Source organism: Sinohyriopsis cumingii, chromosome 6 (assembly GCF_028554795.1).
Source record: "Sinohyriopsis cumingii isolate HCF-2022 chromosome 6, ASM2855479v2, whole genome shotgun sequence".
Lineage (NCBI taxonomy): Eukaryota > Metazoa > Mollusca > Bivalvia > Unionida > Unionidae > Sinohyriopsis > Sinohyriopsis cumingii.
The window spans coordinates 162,870,697-162,889,902 of NC_142966.1; the positions used below are offsets into that span (position 1 = coordinate 162,870,697).

The 19,206-nt window shown below is 37.2% G+C and overlaps 1 protein-coding gene across 2 annotated transcripts in view; it reads right to left on the reverse strand.

Moving 5' to 3' along the window:
• Nucleotides 1-12,862: 12,862 nt before the first annotated feature.
• LOC149798439 (translation initiation factor eIF2B subunit epsilon-like) overlaps nt 12,863-19,206 on the reverse strand; it is a 67,743-nt gene continuing 61,399 nt past the window's right edge. Inside the window, exons 16-17 of one of the 2 annotated variants that reach the window (XR_016422016.1) lie at nt 17,603-18,906; nt 12,863-17,500 (exon numbers count right to left, since the gene is read on the reverse strand). Coding sequence is in view for 1 of the 2 variants with exons in the window: in XM_089963627.1 (XP_089819753.1) it covers nt 18,844-18,906 (63 nt within the window). In the remaining variant the exon portion in view is untranslated. Of the gene's footprint in view, nt 18,907-19,206 lie in introns of both variants that reach the window. The other variant, XM_089963627.1, reaches the window with a different exon arrangement.

Sequence of the window (19,206 nt, forward strand, 5' to 3'; positions counted from 1 at the left end):
CGACACTTCCAACGCAGACATTAGCGGATCCACCGATATGCGGCCCGGAGTCAATTAATGTTCTTGACGCAATTTCAAAATCATCCGGTCCGTATCACAAAATTGTATTTGAATACGCCGTAGATAAATATCATGGTTGATATTTACGGTAGATTTATCTACAGGAAGGAAAAAGCAGAAGTGACTGACGTCGATCTATCAAAGTTCGCAACCAAGAGCGATATTAACAATCTTCTATCGCTGTCAGAGGTGGACCCTGGCGAAGTTGCTGTTTTTCAAAATACCGAAGGAAGATTACAAACCAGCAACGTGAAAATAACTGATATAATCAAGCGAGACGAATACCGCGATCATATCAGTCAGTTTACTCGCCAATCGGAGATGGTATTAAAATCTATTGCTGATATTACCGATATTATCGCGGTATTACCACTAAAGGCCAATATCGCGGATGTGGAAAAATCCGACAAAGAGCTATCAGCGGCGATGCTTCTAAAGGCCAATATCGCGGATGTAGAAAAATCCGACAAAGAGCTATCAGCGGCGATGCTTCTAAAGGCTGATAAAGCATCACACGACGATCTTCAGGATAGAGTGACAAAAAGATTTACCAAGCTAACTAACGATCTTAAAAAACTAGACGATACATCAAAAAATCTCAGTAAAAAACTCGACGAGGATATAAAAAAATTCATCGAAACCTCCTCAACTACACACAGCGATCTTACCGAGAAAACAAAGAAAATAAACGAAGATATCGCCCAAATCAACAGAGAGATTGAATCGGCACGCGCATTAATATTTCAAAAAGCCGATAGAACATCACATAACGATCTTACCGAGAAAACAAAGAAAATAAACGAAGATATCGCCCAAATCAACAAAGATATTGACTCGGCACGCGCATTAATATTTCAAAAAACCGATAGAACATCACATAACGATCTCAGCGAGAAAGTAAAATCCATCAACGAGGAAATTACCAAAATAAATACCGCGATGGGTCAGAAAATCGATAGAACATCACATAACGATCTTACCGAGAAAACAAGAAAAATCAACGAAGATATCGCCCAAATCAACAAAGATATTGAATCGACACGTGCATTAATATTTCAAAAAGCCGATAGAACATCACATAACGATCTTACCGAGAAAACAAGAAAAATCAACGAAGATATCGCCCAAATCAACAAAGATATTGAATCGGCACGTGCATTAATATTTCAAAAAGCCGATAGAACATCACACAGCGATCTCATCGAGAGAGTAAAATCCATTAACGAGGAAATTACCAAAATAAATATCTCGTTAGGTCAGAGAGCAACAATCGACGATCTCAACAAGGAAATTAATAAACTCAACGATCTTGTTGTTCCCGAATTTACCAAGGAGTTTAACGCGATACGTGAATCGACAGATGAGAAAACAAGAAAAATCGACGAGGATATTACTAAAATTAACGATGAAATTAACGCGGTACGTGAATTAGCGCGTCAAAAGGTTGATACATCAGCGAACGATGGAAAAATTCAAGAAATCAACGAGAAACTTCTCGCCGTAACAACAAGCGTCGACGAAATCAAAATAGAAATGTCATCGTTGGAACTTATTATAGTACCACCGGAGGTACATACAGCAAATCTTCTTCTCAATATACCATTTGTGATGAGGTCAGAATATTTTACCTGGACACCCGATAATGATTCTTTTAACTTTACCGCGCCAATTCAAGGTGTATATCGAGTATATATTATTTCGAAGTCATTAATAAAATTTAACGTGACGGCTCTTCTTCGTGAAATTTATGAATACCATCCTGGATTTTTCGTTATTTCCATAGATGAAAATAAAACTGAAACTTTTAAATTAACGCCATCGGATAGAACCAACATGGGACCAGTGCATTATTTTGTAATTTTCGAATATTTATTTGGTTGGGGTATGACCAATCCCCCCAAGACGATCAGCGCTGCCGAAGAGGAGGATCCCGAGCCGTTTAAGGTTGCCGAGATAGCGAATCCCCCAATCAATTGGCTAGATAAATAACTTATAAATGACCGCATCGGATTATCGTTATAATCAGGCGCGATCATGGCAGGATTCGCTAAAAAAACTCCTCGACGAGTATCAAACAAAAATAAAAAAATACCAGCGTAGATTAGTTATCATTGACGTCGCCGTGTACACGGTATCCGCGGTAGTCGCTGGTGCTGGAATAATTTTATCCGCGGTAACAACAATCGCGCTGATCGTTGCAACAATAATAATCTCGTCAACAACGACAATTGCTGGTGTTCTCAATATCGTAGCGAAAAAGATATCCTCGTGCACGAGTGAGAAATTATCGTTGTACAAAAACAAACTAACCAAGATCAACGACGCGTATTCGAAATTATCATCGCTGCTTTCCGAGAGTCTCAATGATGGCGTTATCTCCGATCTAGAATTTTCGGCAATGATCAGTATTTACTCCGAGATTGAACAAATGAATATTAATAATGTCCGAACTAGCCCAGATCGTGACAAACACGACACCGCCGACAACAACGTTAATATCGTTAAGCTCAACTAAGCCAGAATTTAGCATCAATTTTCCAACACCAATCAGCGTCAAAGAAATTGCGTTAACGCAATTGCGTGTCTACAACAGCTGGCCTAATGTTAGATCGAAATCATTCGGTAAATTATCATCGAATAATTCGCTTGTTTTTGCCAACAAAAACAAACCCGATGGAACGCCTGATTGGATCGTCGTTGGCATACCAACAGGCAGTTACGAAATTGATCAGCTGGATAAGGAATTTACCACCAGAATATCAAATATAACCGGCGATGCTACTCCGGGAATAAAAATATCTGCGCACGAACCAACACTATCATCGATGATAGAGGTGAAATCGCCGTACATGGTAGATATTTACCAATCATCGATTAGGACCATATTAGGTTGGCCTGAAATCGCACCTCTAGTAAAACCAAAAAAATCAGATTTTATTATTCCAGGTTGGTACGAGGAAGCTCCTCCAGAACTACCGGAACCAAAAAAAGAAGATTTTACCACCGACGAAGGATGGTATGGAGATATCAAACACAAACCTCTGATCGATAGCGCCATCAACCTCATGAATAACCACAAAATTAACCTGGTAATATTCGCTTTTACTTTTATTAACGAAAGAATTCTCTCGTGGTTGCCTCTTCCTAAAATTCCCCCCGGTGTGAAAATCTTCGACGCTACCCACATTAAGATAATAGCCCCCATAGATGGTATCTTGGTAAAAAGAACCCTCGACGAATTTATTCAAGAACATAAATTACAATTAAATTTATTGCGGGAATCCTTTCATGAATGCATCTTAAATAAATCAGGCTCATGTAGCGAAATTATCAAACGCGTGAAGATTTTAAATCAACTCGCGAATGATGTTGAATATTATCATGGTATGTTTATTCAGGCGATAGTTGACGATATATCAATTGCCGATTATGTTCTTCCTATTAGCAAATTCGAGTTGATCAGAAATTCAGGAGAAAAACAAAAATTCATGAGAGTATTTGGATTAACCGAGGAAACGCTACCAAATTTCAAATTTCCCGATTATGATGTTGATAAAATGAGAAAATCTGTTACTGATACCATCGATGATTTATTTCCGAAGTTACATGCCGCGTGGACTAAAAAAATACAATCGGAATTAATTCTCAAACACAATAACGATCCCGCCGGGCAAGGGCGGCATATTTCGCCAGGTATCGTTAATATAACGGAAGTTATCGCGATTTATCTTCACGCGGATGTTGTCGAGGGCAGCTACAATGTTGATTCGTCAGAGTCAAATCAAGCACAGCAGGGATTTATATTGTATTCGTTTTCACCTAGCGCCTCTCCGGGTTATTTGATAATAAAGGAGCCGGTGAATCCGTTTTATCTGCGATGTCATAATCGATTATTGTCGAAGATAAATTTCAAACTAACGGATCAGAAAGGAAATTTGCTTGATATACGCGGGGAAACGATAAGTATCAATCTGCTGGTAAGATCGTAAATCCATCTGCCATGGAAAAACAGGCCAAAAAAAAATAAATAAAATCCAGGGAAATTTTCAAAATTAATATATTTTTTTAATTTTTGTTTTTTTTTTTGTTGTTTGCGGAAATATTCAGGAGGATATTTCCTTGGCCTTGCTCTCATCGACAAGTTTTTTCAGTTGTCTGATGCGCGAGCTTGTAATTTTTCTTGATTCATATTCGTCGGATAAAATCAATCTAGCTTTTTCCACTAGCGTAGATAATTTAACAAAATCCTCAATTTGATCATCGCTGACTGTAGCTAACGATTGATACATCGCAATTTGGATTTTCTTTATTAATTTGTATTCGGATGGTAGCGTGTATTTGTATTCGAGTTTTCCTTGAATGATTGTTTCGAATTCGGATCGAATTTTATTCGTGTCCAACTCCGAGGGAAGATTTATTTTTTTCCTTAGATCATCGATGGCTTCGATGATGTTATTTATGTTTTTTTCATTCATGTTATATTAATTTTGTAATATTCAATTATTCTTCGTCGCTTTCCGAATCGAATATTATTGGTATATAAGAAAATTTGATCCAAGTGCCGAGATTGTAGGAAAATGTCGCATTGATTTTTCCTTCTGCCGCGAATTTCACCGAGCGTGAATTAATTTCATAATATTTCGCAGCTGCAGTCATCGATTCGAATATCATCTCCTCGCCCGTTTCCTGATTTATCGATTTGACCGCCCTGGCATATTTAGGGTGTCGCCCAGTATTACCATATATACAATTTTCACTCGGAGTTACCACGCGTAGATTGGATAGTTTATTATTGAGTTTGTTTCCGTCGGTATGGTCAATGACCAAATTATTCTTGATGAGTCCGCGGAAACACTCGAATACAAACCGATGAAGGGCGTAATTTGTGGATCTTCTCTTTCCACCATTACTGAAGTTACATATCAAATAACCCGAATTGCCAACTCTACCAACATGTTTCTTCGTTCTGATATGTCTGACGGTACCATCGGATGATGCCTCGTAACCCTCGATCGTAGGATGAGATCTATACTCGTGTGTGATTTTCATTGCAGGAATCGTCGATTTCATTTCCATATACAATATTCCATTTGTTTAAATCATAATTTGCCTTGAATCGATTAATATAATCTTCTTCGCATGTTATCACCGAGGAAGATTTCTTTTTGTAATATCTGAGCAATTCCCGATAATTTTTCCCTCCACAGGATAAACACAATCGAGTCTTTCCTCGCGTGCCAACTTGACAAACTAAACACCGCTGTGGTCCTTTACTGCCTCGTCGAATCGCATATATGTGAGCACCACAATAATCGCCTCTGCAGGATTTGTCGCATGATTTTGTTGATCCGATTGGTATCCACGAACATTTATTCATTATAATTTAGATATTTGTCTAAAATATAATAATGGATACATTTGATCTTGATGAGGCAGAATATATCATTCCTGAGGTCGATCGTGCCAAAAAAGAATTTTTCGATGATGGGGGGATTCATGTTTGGTCGACATGGAAAACTAACTCCGTTGATGCTACGATGAATCTGGAACGGGCCAAGAATATAATCGAGCATATAAAATTCGAACACAAGGAGGAGCGATTTATCTTTGGGATAAAATTCATCGCACAAATGCCTGACGACACTTGGATTATTCGCGATAAACGAGATCCAATACGTGGCGGTAAGAAAAACGTCGTTCTTGATAAAAATTCGAAGCCAGGATTATTATTGGGAATTGACGGTCCTTATTATGCTAGGGCATATCCATCTAGCGCTGTTGTTTATGGAATTTATCGGTTGAATAATAATCCGGATGTGAAAAATCTACCCGCGATGAAAGAATCTCCGATGATAAATTGCGTGGCTGAGCGCGTTATCGAGCACATGAAAAATGCTCGTCGCGGATCTGGCCTGACTCAGTTGAGGTTGGGTAAAATTAATTCATGGGCAAAGACGGTTGTTGATGGCGCATCGATTGACGATGTTGCTGTGTTGAGCAAGAAACTTAAATTTCCTATCACGGTGAAAACACTATCGGGAGAAATATTATATTCGTCGCCATATAGATCTCGAGGAGTACCAATCGAGATTGTTGATCATAATTCACATGCGTGGTCGCAGTCGGTAATGATATTCCCGCGAGATCGGGTTGTTAAATTTTATCCTGTTGATGATGCAAAAGACAATTCCGATGCCATGTTCCGATATATCAAAATATTAGCCGCGTCTGATCCAATATCGGTTTGGTTATTCTCGAGCGAAGAAAAGTATGATCAGTTTATATTGCCGCGCGGAGATATTTATCGAGATGAAAAATTACATGAATCTATGAAAAATATTGCGGTGAAATATTCGTCAAATCCTGATCAGTTATTAACGAACTGCTTTACTGTTCCGTCTGTTGCTGCTCACGCTGCCAGAGAAAGAAATTCGTGGAAACCTACAAGGAACGAATTTCTCGCTGATATTCAACTTAGCTGTATCGAATACGGCCATGGCGGATTATGGAATACCAAATATTATTTCGAAGATATGATCTCCGTTGATATGAGCGCGTGCTATCCTGGAAGTTTCCTAGGATACGGCGATTGTGCGGATTATTTTGCTAAATTTGGTCATCCCACCAACGAAATGACAAGGGTAGCAATTAACGGACCGTTACCTGATTTTGTCATGACCGGATTCGCTTGTGTCACTTCATTTGAGTTTGCTGAAAATTTACATAAAATTTGTTATATTTGGTTTGGTCGGCATTTCTCTCAACGCAGATGGGTCCCTATAGTGTTATTGAGGTATATGCTGGATTCGTCAATGTTAATATCGTTGACGGTTAGCGAGGCAATTATATCATACAGGAAACAAACTGAAGTGTGGCTACCGACGGATTGTGAAAACGCGAAAGATATCGGAAGAAAAATAATTGGTAAATTTACTCAAGGAGGATCCGTTGATCATAAACACCGACACGCTAGATTGTTTATCAACGATGCCGAGATGGATTTTATTATTGCCGATACGGTATCACGAGGAATATTCTGCAACAGAGAGAATATTATCATTGACGGAGAAAAATTGGGTACCGTAATTAGCTATCTCGATGGAGAATCAGCGCAGTATACGCATTTGAGGTCTTCGATGCTCGCTTATGTGAGTATAAATTTACTGTCGATGATAAATAAATTTTCTGATATCGCGGTAAGGGTCGCAACGGACTCGTTTTATATCGATAAGAAATATCAGTATAGGCTGGAGAATTTAATCTCCGATGGCTCTTGGGGCACTTGGAGGATAAAAAACGAGGATATTCTAGATTACTGTGAGGACGCCGATGTCGAAGATTGCGATAAATTTCATCGAGATAAATTTGAGGAAATATCGACGGCTGCATCCGCATTTGACCCAATTTCACGTAGTAAATTCGTTTACATGAATGGTCCTGGTGGTAGCGGGAAAACAACGAGAGCGATAAATTTATTTGCGAAATCTGATATGATAGTGTTGACTCCAACTCACAGATTAGCGCGAGAAATAAGGCAACGCGGCGTTGATTCTTGCACGTATCACAGTTATTTCAAATACAGCGGTGGATTATGGGATTCGGCTCGTATGGGAAATAAATATATCAACAGGATCATAATATTTGATGAAATTTGCACAGTAAATTTAGTTGTATTAAAATCGTTCCTAACCTGGCTGGAGGAGAAAAATACAGCCGTGATAATGTGCGGCGATCATGGCCAGCCTGATCCGATTGATGGTGAATCTCCTCACGAATGGCTCAGGAACTTTGTTGACTATTATGAGGAAATCGACGCTGATTATAGATCCGATGATATTTTATTGACTGAATTTAAGAAAATAATTCGATTACAACCGAATAAAATTCAATGCGATGTGATGAGAAAAATAATCGACGAGACTCCGATGGATATTTTTCTTAATTTATGGCGTCCCGATCATTTGATCATTGCTAGTAGGAAAATTGTTCGTGATGTTATTCAGGAAAAATTATTCAAGCTTCATTGCGAGAAATTTCCAACATTGCAGGTACCATTGTGTTACAGGCCCGCTGATACCAGAAAACAAAATATCAGTGTTACTTTACCATGTGGAGAGGAAAAGATCTTGGTACTAAACGATATTATTCTCGTTGATATTAATCTTGTCAATGACGCGATAAACGCAGAAAGATCACCATGGAAATTAGGCTATGCAACAACGATACATTCATCGCAGGGATTAACAGTGGATGGTCAAGTTTGGATCGTCGATGATAGAATTTCCTGGTCAAATTTAGTTTATTTAGCCGTGTCAAGAGTAAGAAAATTATCTCAGTTAGGTAGAATTCGGTTTCACATTAATGACGCTGGCGGTAGTTGAGTATCTTTCGGTATTATTTGTAATTCTTCCTTGGTAAATCCGCGTTGTGGCGCTAGTGAATCTAGGAAATAAATTGCTGGTCTCCCTGACGATCTTGTTACGGTGGATATTTTATGTGTTGTAACGCTCCAATTTGGATCAGTTGCTCTTTTTCTTCCTCCTTCGGCCTCGCCTTCTTTATATAAATACCGGACCGTGACGTTACCTAGCACAGGTGGAATTGCGGAATCTCGCTTTAGGGGTATATTTGTTTTTGTAATTGCAATTGCAGGTTTCATTGCTATTGTTCTCGTTGTCTCGTTATTTAGTGCGTTAATCACGTGAGGTAATCTTGATACCCAATCATGAGATCGATTATCTTGAATAAATTCACGCGCGTACTGATATCCGAATAATCGTTCTGCAAGCGTTTTGTTGAATCTCTCAACGATAGCTTGATTGTGATGAACACCTACAATACCGCGACGGATTTTAACATTATTCTTTTTCATCAGTGAAGTAACCGCGCCAAGAAATTCTCGACCTGGATCAACCTGAAGAAGCTTCGGCCATGTTAATGGAGATCGTGAATAAATTTCGCTAAACGCCTTAGCGATCTCCGTTGCTGTTTTATTCGATAACGGCTCCGCTTCCTTGTATCTGCTTGCGATATCAACAACCGTTAACACGTATTTATATGTGACTCCGTCGACGGTATCGTAAGGAAGAAACATTAAATCAGCCTGATGGACTTCATTAGGGACGCTGACAGAGAAACTCGCATATGATATTTTCTTAGGCGGAGGAAGATAAATTTGCCAAACTGCCTGTTTCGATAGCCACGATTCAGCAACGGACTGTTTTACTTTTGCTGCCTTGGCAAGTTTGGCAATTGCTGATTTTCCTCGCCAGAATCCTCGCGGAGAATAATATATTTGCTCCATATTATTTACCAGCGCCGAGTACTAATTTACCTTTCATTGCGCCTTTTATCAACCAAGTTGCCAATTTTTCTTTGAAACTTTTGTCAGGAATCGCGTTTAGTGCGTGAATTAGCCTAATATCAGCGAGATGTCTTTGTTGTAAATCCCCGCTGCGATACGCAAGATCATGATAGTAGCACGCGTTATCGATGGCGTTTACTGGATCTTCGCCGGGATTTGGTTGATTATTATCGTTGAGTCTTATATCGAGCCTCGTACCAGGTCCGCAGTAATTGTATCCTGGTAGATGCTTTTCTCCGGGATATTTCGCCCAAGGCAGCCCAGGTAGATTTTTCATGGAGGCGGTAATGTCTCCTCCGATTCTTCTATTTTTTTTTTTACAAATCTGAATTTGCGTGTCTTGCAAACTTCGCATTCTCCTGCAATTGCGTTTCTGTTATTGCGTGTGACGATTTCGGTTGGATTTATCGTAGCTGTGTGAGTGCGACACTTAACACAATATAGATCCATGTATTCTAGTAACATGAATGTAATTGATTTTTCCGCCACGAAGAAACGCGAACAAGCGAAACACAACGCGGTGTTACCGAATTCGATAAGGATGATAATTATTGGCCCGTCCGGTTCTGGAAAGACGCAATTGTTACTAAATTTGATAATGCGATGGCTAAAATGGGACAAATTGTATTTGGTTGCACCGTCCGTTGATGATCAGCGTTGCTATCAGGTACTAAAGGAATTTAGCGACAATACCGACGAAGGCACAATCGAATTCATCACAGACATCAATGAAACCCCATCCGTGGAAAATTTAGATGGCGATGTTAATAATCTTGTTGTATTCGATGATGTTATGCTGGATAAGCAAACTAATCCGGCTAGGATATTTTCACGTGGCCGACACAAGAACACCGATGTGATTTACGTGACGCAGCGATATACGCAAATTCCAAAGGTAATTAGGGACAATTGCAATATCTTATCCGTTTTCAATGGCGTCGATACTCACACGCTGAGAAATATTCATCAGACTTGGTGCAACGGCGATATGGACATAAACAAATTTAAAAATTTCTTCAGCCGCGCCCAGGCAACACCGCATGGTTTCATCACGATTAATCTTCATGATCCGCGTAGTAGATATCGAATCGGTCTTGATCAAATTTATTCATGAGACTCGCAGCCAAACTTTGCAAACTTCATCGACACCAGAATAAATTTCCCCCCCCCCCTTTTTTACTTGTCTAGAATCATTGAATTTGCACACAAAAAATTGCAGTCGGGAGTGAATTTACGCAAATTAATTTTCGTAGGAAGGCTTATTTTTGAAATCTGAGGCTTCTACGGGAAATGTTCTCGTAGGAGGCCTTATTTGGTCTGGAACGTCTGGTCTGTAGAACTTCCCTGCTGCTTGAAGTATGTGGACATTTTCAGACAATATCAAAGTAACGGTGTGATCCAGTACAATCCGGATTGAATGTCATGTTTTATGATGTCACAAATTGTGACAATGAATGCTACTTGTATAGATTTTTAACAAATTGTTTATTCCATATATTGTGACAATTAGACTTGCTCTTTTCTTGACCTAGTTTAGTACATGGCCACCACTGTAAGAGTCCACACAAATAATTTTCGCCTGGAAGTTTCTTGATGACATTTGAGGTGCAGAGCATTGTAACCATCTCTATTAGTACCACACCTTGCAACAAAAGATGGCTGATGTGACCTACGTTTCACATTGAACTGGCTTCGGTTAAGTGTTGGCATTTTAGTTTATGACTCTGCAAGTTTTTGGTATGCTTTATTCAGTCTTTCCCATCTAGGATCATGAAGCTTGGTGGAGGATGCATCTTGATAATTATTATAAACTCATTACAACACGATTACTCTAAATTAAATAACTCATTATAACACGAGTACTGTCACTGGTACATAGTATACCCACCGTGTTGTAATGGGTATTAAATACTTCCATTTGTAAAGCTATCTTTCACTGTCAGGACTTTACAAACCTTACTAAGATCTGGAAGATTGAATTTGACCTTGGAGAAATTTGAGCCTCACCCTAAATTATAAACTATGACAACATAATATCACAACTAAAGTTAAAACATTAGGCAAAATAACATATTTGAAATTGCATTATATTCATTTTATAAATAGAGAACTTTTTTTAATTACCATTTCCTCACTACAACCATATGTCAATAATCAAAGTTGTCAATAATCAAAGTACATAATACATGTAAACAGTATATAGAAGTGATGAAAGGAAGTTGGAATGTATTTATAGTTACAAAAGCAAATAGAGACATGTACATGTATAATATTAACATTACACACACTAATCTATTAACTACATTTAGTGATCAATGCCCAGTAAATCTGCTATCCAACCCATTATTTACTATCCAATTTGGCATGAACATTTGTCTACTATCCAACACCCACACTACACAATCAACACACCTATCGATTAACCAGTTTTCAATTATCTGCTCCAACTCCTAGTTATCTACTATCCAACACTGTTTGAAATGTGAAATCTGTCTACTCCAATCCATAGTTGGGGACCGACATTGTCATTTGTTTTGACACACACAATGCTAAAGCTAAGATTACAGATAAATCAGACTTACAGAATTTTAAAAGTCATTTTATCGTACACATAATAATTTCTAATGTGCTCGTTCAATAATGTTCCAAAATGACACTGGAATTTAGAAACTGATAGTGAAATAAATGTATATCCTTATGCAAAAAAAAAAATAAGTGGCTGCTAACATTTCTAAAACTCCACCTTCTTGAGCTTCACACAGAATTTATAAAAGATTAGAAACCTAAGAAACTTTCTAACACACTATTTACTGTGGTCATCAGAAACGCGTACAAAGGGTAACCTTATGTTAATTTCTCCGTGTCCTATAATGTATCAGAATTTTTAATAACATGCAGCCTTTTTTATTTATTCTTCCATTTCTCTAGTAATATTATTGGGCATATAAGAATTGTAAAATTGGATGATAGTTTTATTTTAACAAAAAGAGGGGACAGGAGATAGAAGGGACATTCTAGAGGGGTTAGGTAGTTTGCTCTATTTATCAGGATTAGGACTATTCAAGGTGTTTTACTGATAAAGGTTTAAAATTCTACCTTGTATGAATGGGATGGTAGTTTTGTTTAAAATGGGTGAGTATGGTGAGGTTAGGAGTATAACAGATGAGGCTGAGGTTTTGTTTTTTTTAGAGGATCATAGGAAAGTTATTGAGAGGTTAGTTTTATTTATAAGTATTTCAATTCTATTTTATACTGCTTCTTTTACATCCTTCCCTGTGCTATCAGTAGATAAGTGGGTTTTGGTCCATCCAAACAAAGGTATGGAAGTTATTGAGATATGGACATTTTATTTTAAAAGGCACCCCTATTATGATACATCCTCTTGATGTACTGTTATATCCATATACATGTATTTATCAAGCAAAACTAAGTATGGCATTTCAACAAACTCACATTTATTACTAAATCTGAACCAACATGCTGTAAAGCAACATTCTACCTGTAAGAAAAGAAAATCTGCAGCATAATACAGCATTTCAGTTACAGTGCAAACTCACATTTCTTGACATGTTGCAAAGAATGAGCCTTAACATTTGAAACATATGATGTAATACATCATTTCATTTAGAGTTCAGACATGTGTCAAATTAGAACCAACATGTTGTAACCTGAACCATATTAAGTGTAACATTGCCACCAATTTCATTTAGAATCAACCCGACATCAAAATAAGTCTTTTGTTGTAAATTTCATGTCAATTTGACTTTCCATTCAAGTGGAGTACAGAATAGAGGTTTTTAAAAAATGACTACTGTGGCTGCCATATTAGAAATCATATTGGCAGCAATTTCATTTGGACATCACAAGACTCTTGGAGAAAATCCAATGTTGATGTGACCATTATACAGTTGGAGTGGAGACTTAAAAAATGTTCAAAATGACTGCCACAGTAGCTATATTGTAAACTCGATCTGCACCATTTTCACTGGAGACCAAATAGACATGATGAAAAGTTTTGTAGTAATAAACATATGTTGACATGACCATTTTAGAGATGGCTTTTGTGGCAGCCGAAATAAATGTGTGTGTGGCATTACTAGGATAATGGTTTACGGCTCTATTTATTTTCTGGTGGTACATATTTTGGTTGTTGTTGTTGTTGTGGGGTTTAACGCCATTTTTCAGCACATGATAGGCTATGCATGGCGGCCAGTATTAATGGTGGAGGAAGAACCCTGGAAAACTCCAGTAAGAAGCACCGACCGAGAAGCTACTGGCAAGCATTCTCACATACCCACATTGGCCAAATCCTAGACTCAAACCCACGCAGACAGAGGTGAGATTGTAGTGATCCGTAACAGAGAGTGCTTTAGACCATTCGGCCACCTACATATTTTGGTATTTTTTCACTGTGTATGGAAATTCCCAAATTATCTTGTTACAAATTGAATATCTGCACCATGCTGTCAGTTTTCATGACAAAATAATTATTTGTCACAAATAAATTTTAAATGTTACAAATACAATTACATATATGATCTTTAATCACGTGTTTGACACCTGTCACATATGCCAACATGGTGGCCAAATTGGATGTTGTGAAAGATATTCAAGCTGAAAACTTATTGAAAAGTTTCAGATTTAAAAAAAATAAGATTTTTAGGTATTTACTAGCGTTATGGTAATTTGTGAAGTACATTCCTTTGTAAGACTGGAAATCATCCTAAGATTTTTATCAAAGAATTTGTTTTCTGTTTGAAAATTATGCGATTTCTCAACTCCAGTTGTTTGTTGAGCAAGTGTATTGATGTTTTCTGACCCTCTGTGATAAACATCTTGCCCTGGTGTTGGCATCCCACTCAAAGTTTCCCTGCCTATTATAGCAATAGTATAGCTAGTAAATTGTAGGCTTCAGTGTCAACACTTCCTATATTTATCAACAAGCTCTATAATGTCAGCACAATGTCTTTCACTGAATCCTAGCTATAATGTAAGCTTCATCATACCATTTAGTACAAAAATAACCTAATCAACAATTGAATACACACAGAAATTTCACATACTACAAGGTACTGACCATTTAACATTTTTCTGGGTGGGGTTGCAATTTTCTTTTGAGCTGAGATACTTTACTTCTTTATCTCAAGATATAAAAAATTATTCAAATAAGGTGCTATTCTGCATATTCTTCCGGCTATTCACAGATATATTTTTCTGAAAAGTGTCATGCACATGCCCTTGAACATTAGATTGTTGGTTCCTAACATACTGGTGGTATACCATAGTATATATTGTGGTGTGTTCTGAAATACAACAGTTCAAAATCTTTCATGTTATCCAGCTCTACACTATACACCAAAAAGACGTTTTAAATTTCAATGTGATAGTTACACTCATGTCTTTATATTTCAATACAGTATTCCACATTATTGCTTTCTCCAATCATCTGCATAAAATTAAAAATAATAGCTCCAGTTGTTAATTTTATTGAAACTGAAATTATGAAGTCACCAGTAAGTAATCTTTATTAAATTACAATGACTTGTCAACCATCTGAGGACCAAATACTTGTGATTACTCCAAATTTTGTAATCAATTACAGATGACTGTGATTACTAATTATGATTACCCCAGTTCTGGTTGATAACATTACTGTTTTGCTTGCAGAACAGACACTGATGTCTTACTATATTTTTATTGCTGAGAGGTCATAAAAGGATATCCTGAAAGACAGGTGGACGGGTAGGACTGAAGAAAGATAACCAATACAGCAAAAGCAGTGGAGATATCAATGGAGAAAGGACTTGAAAGCCAACATGATGGCAATGGGTAATCAAAAGATAACTGAACAACTTGCATCACTTTCAAACTGGACACATTTTTATTTCCTTCTCTGAATCTCTGAAATACAGTCCAATATTATTAGTTCATCTGCTGTTTATCTAACCTCCACTTGTAGCAATTATAATTATCTTAACAAAATGACACAAGTTGAAACCAGATACATGTCTATACAACAAGGATTCTCCCATCAATATGATGTATTTGAAACGAAACATTATGGCTTATGCAGAAGCCACAACTCTAAATGTGAAAATATAAGTCTTCTTAATGTGAATAAGATGTGAAAATGTAACCCAGGTCTTCTAAATGTCAGGCTGTATACCAATTTAGATGTGAAATTACAACCCAGGTCTTCTAAATGTGAGGCTGTATACCAATTTAGATGTGAAAATATAATCCAGGTCTTCTAAGTGTGAGGCTGTATATCAATTTAGATATGAAATCACAACCCAGGTCTTCTAAATGTGAGGCTTTATACCAATTTAGATGTGAAAATACAACCCAGGTCTTCTAAATGTGAGACTGTATACCAATTTAGATATGAAATCACAACCCAGGTCTTCTAAATGTGAGGCTGTATACCAATTTGGATGTGAAATTACAACCCAGGTCTTCTAAATGTGAGGCTGTATACCAATTCAGATGTGAAAATATAACCCATGTCTTCTAAGTGTGAGGCTGTATACCAATTTAGATGTGAAATTACAACCCAGGTCTTCTAAATGTGAGGCTGTATACCAATTCAGATGTGAAAATATAACCCATGTCTTCTAAGTGTGAGGCTGTATACCAATTTAGATGTGAAATTACAACCCAGGTCTTCTAAATGTGAGGCTGTATACCAATTCAGATGTGAAAATATAACCCATGTCTTCTAAGTGTGAGGCTGTATATTAATTCAAATGTGAAAATGTAACCCAGGTCTTCTAAATGTGAGGCTGTATACCAATTTAGATGTGAAATTACAACCCAGGTCTTCTAAATGTGAGGCTGTATACCAAATTAGATGTGAAAATATAACCCAGGTCTTCTAAGTGTGAGGCGGTATACCAATTTAGATATGAAATCACAACCCAGGTCTTCTAAATGTGAGGCTGTATACCAATTTAGATGTGAAATCACAACCCAGGTCTTCTAAATGTGAGGCTGTATACCAATTTAGATGTGAAATCACAACCCAGGTCTTCTAAATGTGAGGCTGTATACCAATTCAGATGTGAAAATGTAACCCAGGTCTTCTAAATGTGAGGCTGTATACCAATTTAGATGTGAAAATGTAACCCAGGTCTTCTAAATTTGAGGCTGTATACCAATTTAGATGTGAAAATATAACCCAGGTCTTCTAAATGTGAGGCTGTATACCAATTTAGATGTGAAATCACAACCCAGGTCTTCTAAATGTGAGGCTGTATACCAATTCAGATGTGAAAATGTAACCCAGGTCTTCTAAATGTGAGGCTGTATACCAATTCAGATGTGAAAATGTAACCCAGGTTTTCTAAATGTGAGGCTGTATACCAATTTAGATGTGAAAATATAACCCAGGTCTTCTAAGTGTGAGGCTGTATACCAATTTAGATGTGAAATCACAACCCAGGTCTTCTAAATGTGAGGCTGTATACCAATTTAGATATGAAATCACAACCCAGGTCTTCTAAATGTGAGGCTGTATACCAATTTAGATGTGAAATTACAACCCAGGTCTTCTAAATGTGAGGCTGTATACCAATTCAGATGTAAAAATATAACCCATGTCTTCTAAGTGTGAGGCTGTATACCAATTCAAATGTGAAAATATAGCCCAGGTCTTCTAAGTGTGAGGCTGTATACCAATTCAAATGTGAAAATATAACCCAGGTCTTCTAAGTGTGAGGCTGTATGCCAATTTAGATGTGAAAATATAACCCAGGTCTTCTAAGTGTGAGTGTGGTTATGTGAGAAAACTTGCCAGTAGCTTCCCGTGGGTCAGTGGTTCTTTCAGGGGTTTCCCGGGTTCTTCCTCCACCATTTATACTGGCCGCCATGTATAGCCTATCTTGTGCTGAAAAATGGTGTTAAACCCTACAACAACTACAACAACAACAAATCTAAGTGTGAGGTTGTATACCAATTCAAATGTGAAAATATAACCCAGGTCTTCTAAGTGTGAGGCTGTATACCAATTTGGATGCAAAAATATAACCAGTCTTCTTAATGTAAGGTCATACCCCAATTTAAATGTGAAAATATAACCTAGACTTCTATTTGTGAGGCCATCTCCCAATTTAGATGTGAAAATATAACCTAGACTTCTATTTGTGAGGCCATCTCCCAATTTAGATGTGAAAATATAACCTAGACTTCTATTTGTGAGGCCATCTCCCAATTTAGATGTGAAAATATAACCCAGGCCTTCTAAACATAAGGCCATATCCAAATTTAGATGTGAAAATATAACCTAGGTCTTCTTAATGTGAGGCCGTATACCAAATTTAGTTTCAATCCATGCAGTATTCTGAATGTAACTGAACTGGAACAAAACTGACTACTTATGTACCATGACGTAATGTGGCAGAGAGATGCTGAAAACAATATTGAGACTTCTCCATTAATATGGTGTGTCCATACCACTGAATAGAGCCATTTCTATTCATCTATGGTTTAGATCCAGCCAACTTTCTTAACTGAAACAGTCTGCATCCTATTGAAATGAAGATTCTTTACATATATCCGTCATATTCTATCAATTCAAAATTAGGCCAACCTTGAAAGAAAGACCATCTAAACAATAAATCATCCAATTTATATAAAATTTTGCAATCTAAAGATTGCTATCTTGTAAATAAACCACCCAGTATGTATAAGGTACATTTGTTTATAAGCTGACTTACATTGAGAGAGAGAGCCTTGTGGCTTCAAAGAGCACAGATATTTAAAGTTACGTCAAGATCTAATTGCAAAATCATGCCTCAATTAACACTACATTAAGAAGTTCTCTATACATGCTGCTTTGAAAAAATAACATTGTTCACATTTCTGTAATATACATTACCATATTTACTAACTATTAATTATTATTGGTTAATAGTTCTTTCCGGGGTTTTCCTTGGTTCTTCCGCCACCATTTATACTGGCCGCCATGTATAGCCTATCTTGTGCTGAAAAATGGCGTTAAACCCTACAACAACAACTCACTACTAAAACAAAGATCCTGATCTGCCATAACATAATATGCCTGCAGATCAGCTCTTATGCTGTTTGTTCTACTGATTACTCCTAATAAACTGCAGTGTAGTATACAATGGCAGATCTAGGTCAGTGCAGTTTGCAGTTGGACTCATCAGACAAATGAGTAAATATGGTAGAAATTTCAGACAGACAAACCATTTTCTCATCGTTGACTGATATTGTTACTAAAAGCTATGCAGAAGTAAGCCATCCTCAACATTTTCTAATAAATAATATAAACTGTGGCTTCTTTTTGAGTTTTTAGGATATTCATCTTGATTCAACAGGTTTTTTTCTTCACATCTCATCTTTTTTTTTCTTACAGGTAAAGTGTGTGTGAAATGAATTCTCTCTTGATACACTGACTATTAGCCTTCAGATTCTGAACTCTCCTCATCAGCCTCCTCCAACCATTTTATCAGTGGCTCCACCTACAAAATCAACCAAGATTATAAAAACACTAACAGAAAAAGGCTGATCAATCTTTAGTGCAGAAAATATTTAGCTGCAATTCATTTGCATAAATCAATACTCATAAGAGTAATTGAACAATTGCTCATACCCACTACAGTAACAGGAACTTCATTCAAGGGAAGTAATTCAGATCTCGAGCACAAACATCAGTTTCACTTGAGAAGTGCAGTGATCTATTGGGGGATAGCAGGTGAACAGATCAAACTTAATACTCCTTTTGTTCAGTATCTATGGGCTCCAAAATGTTTCTTGTAAAG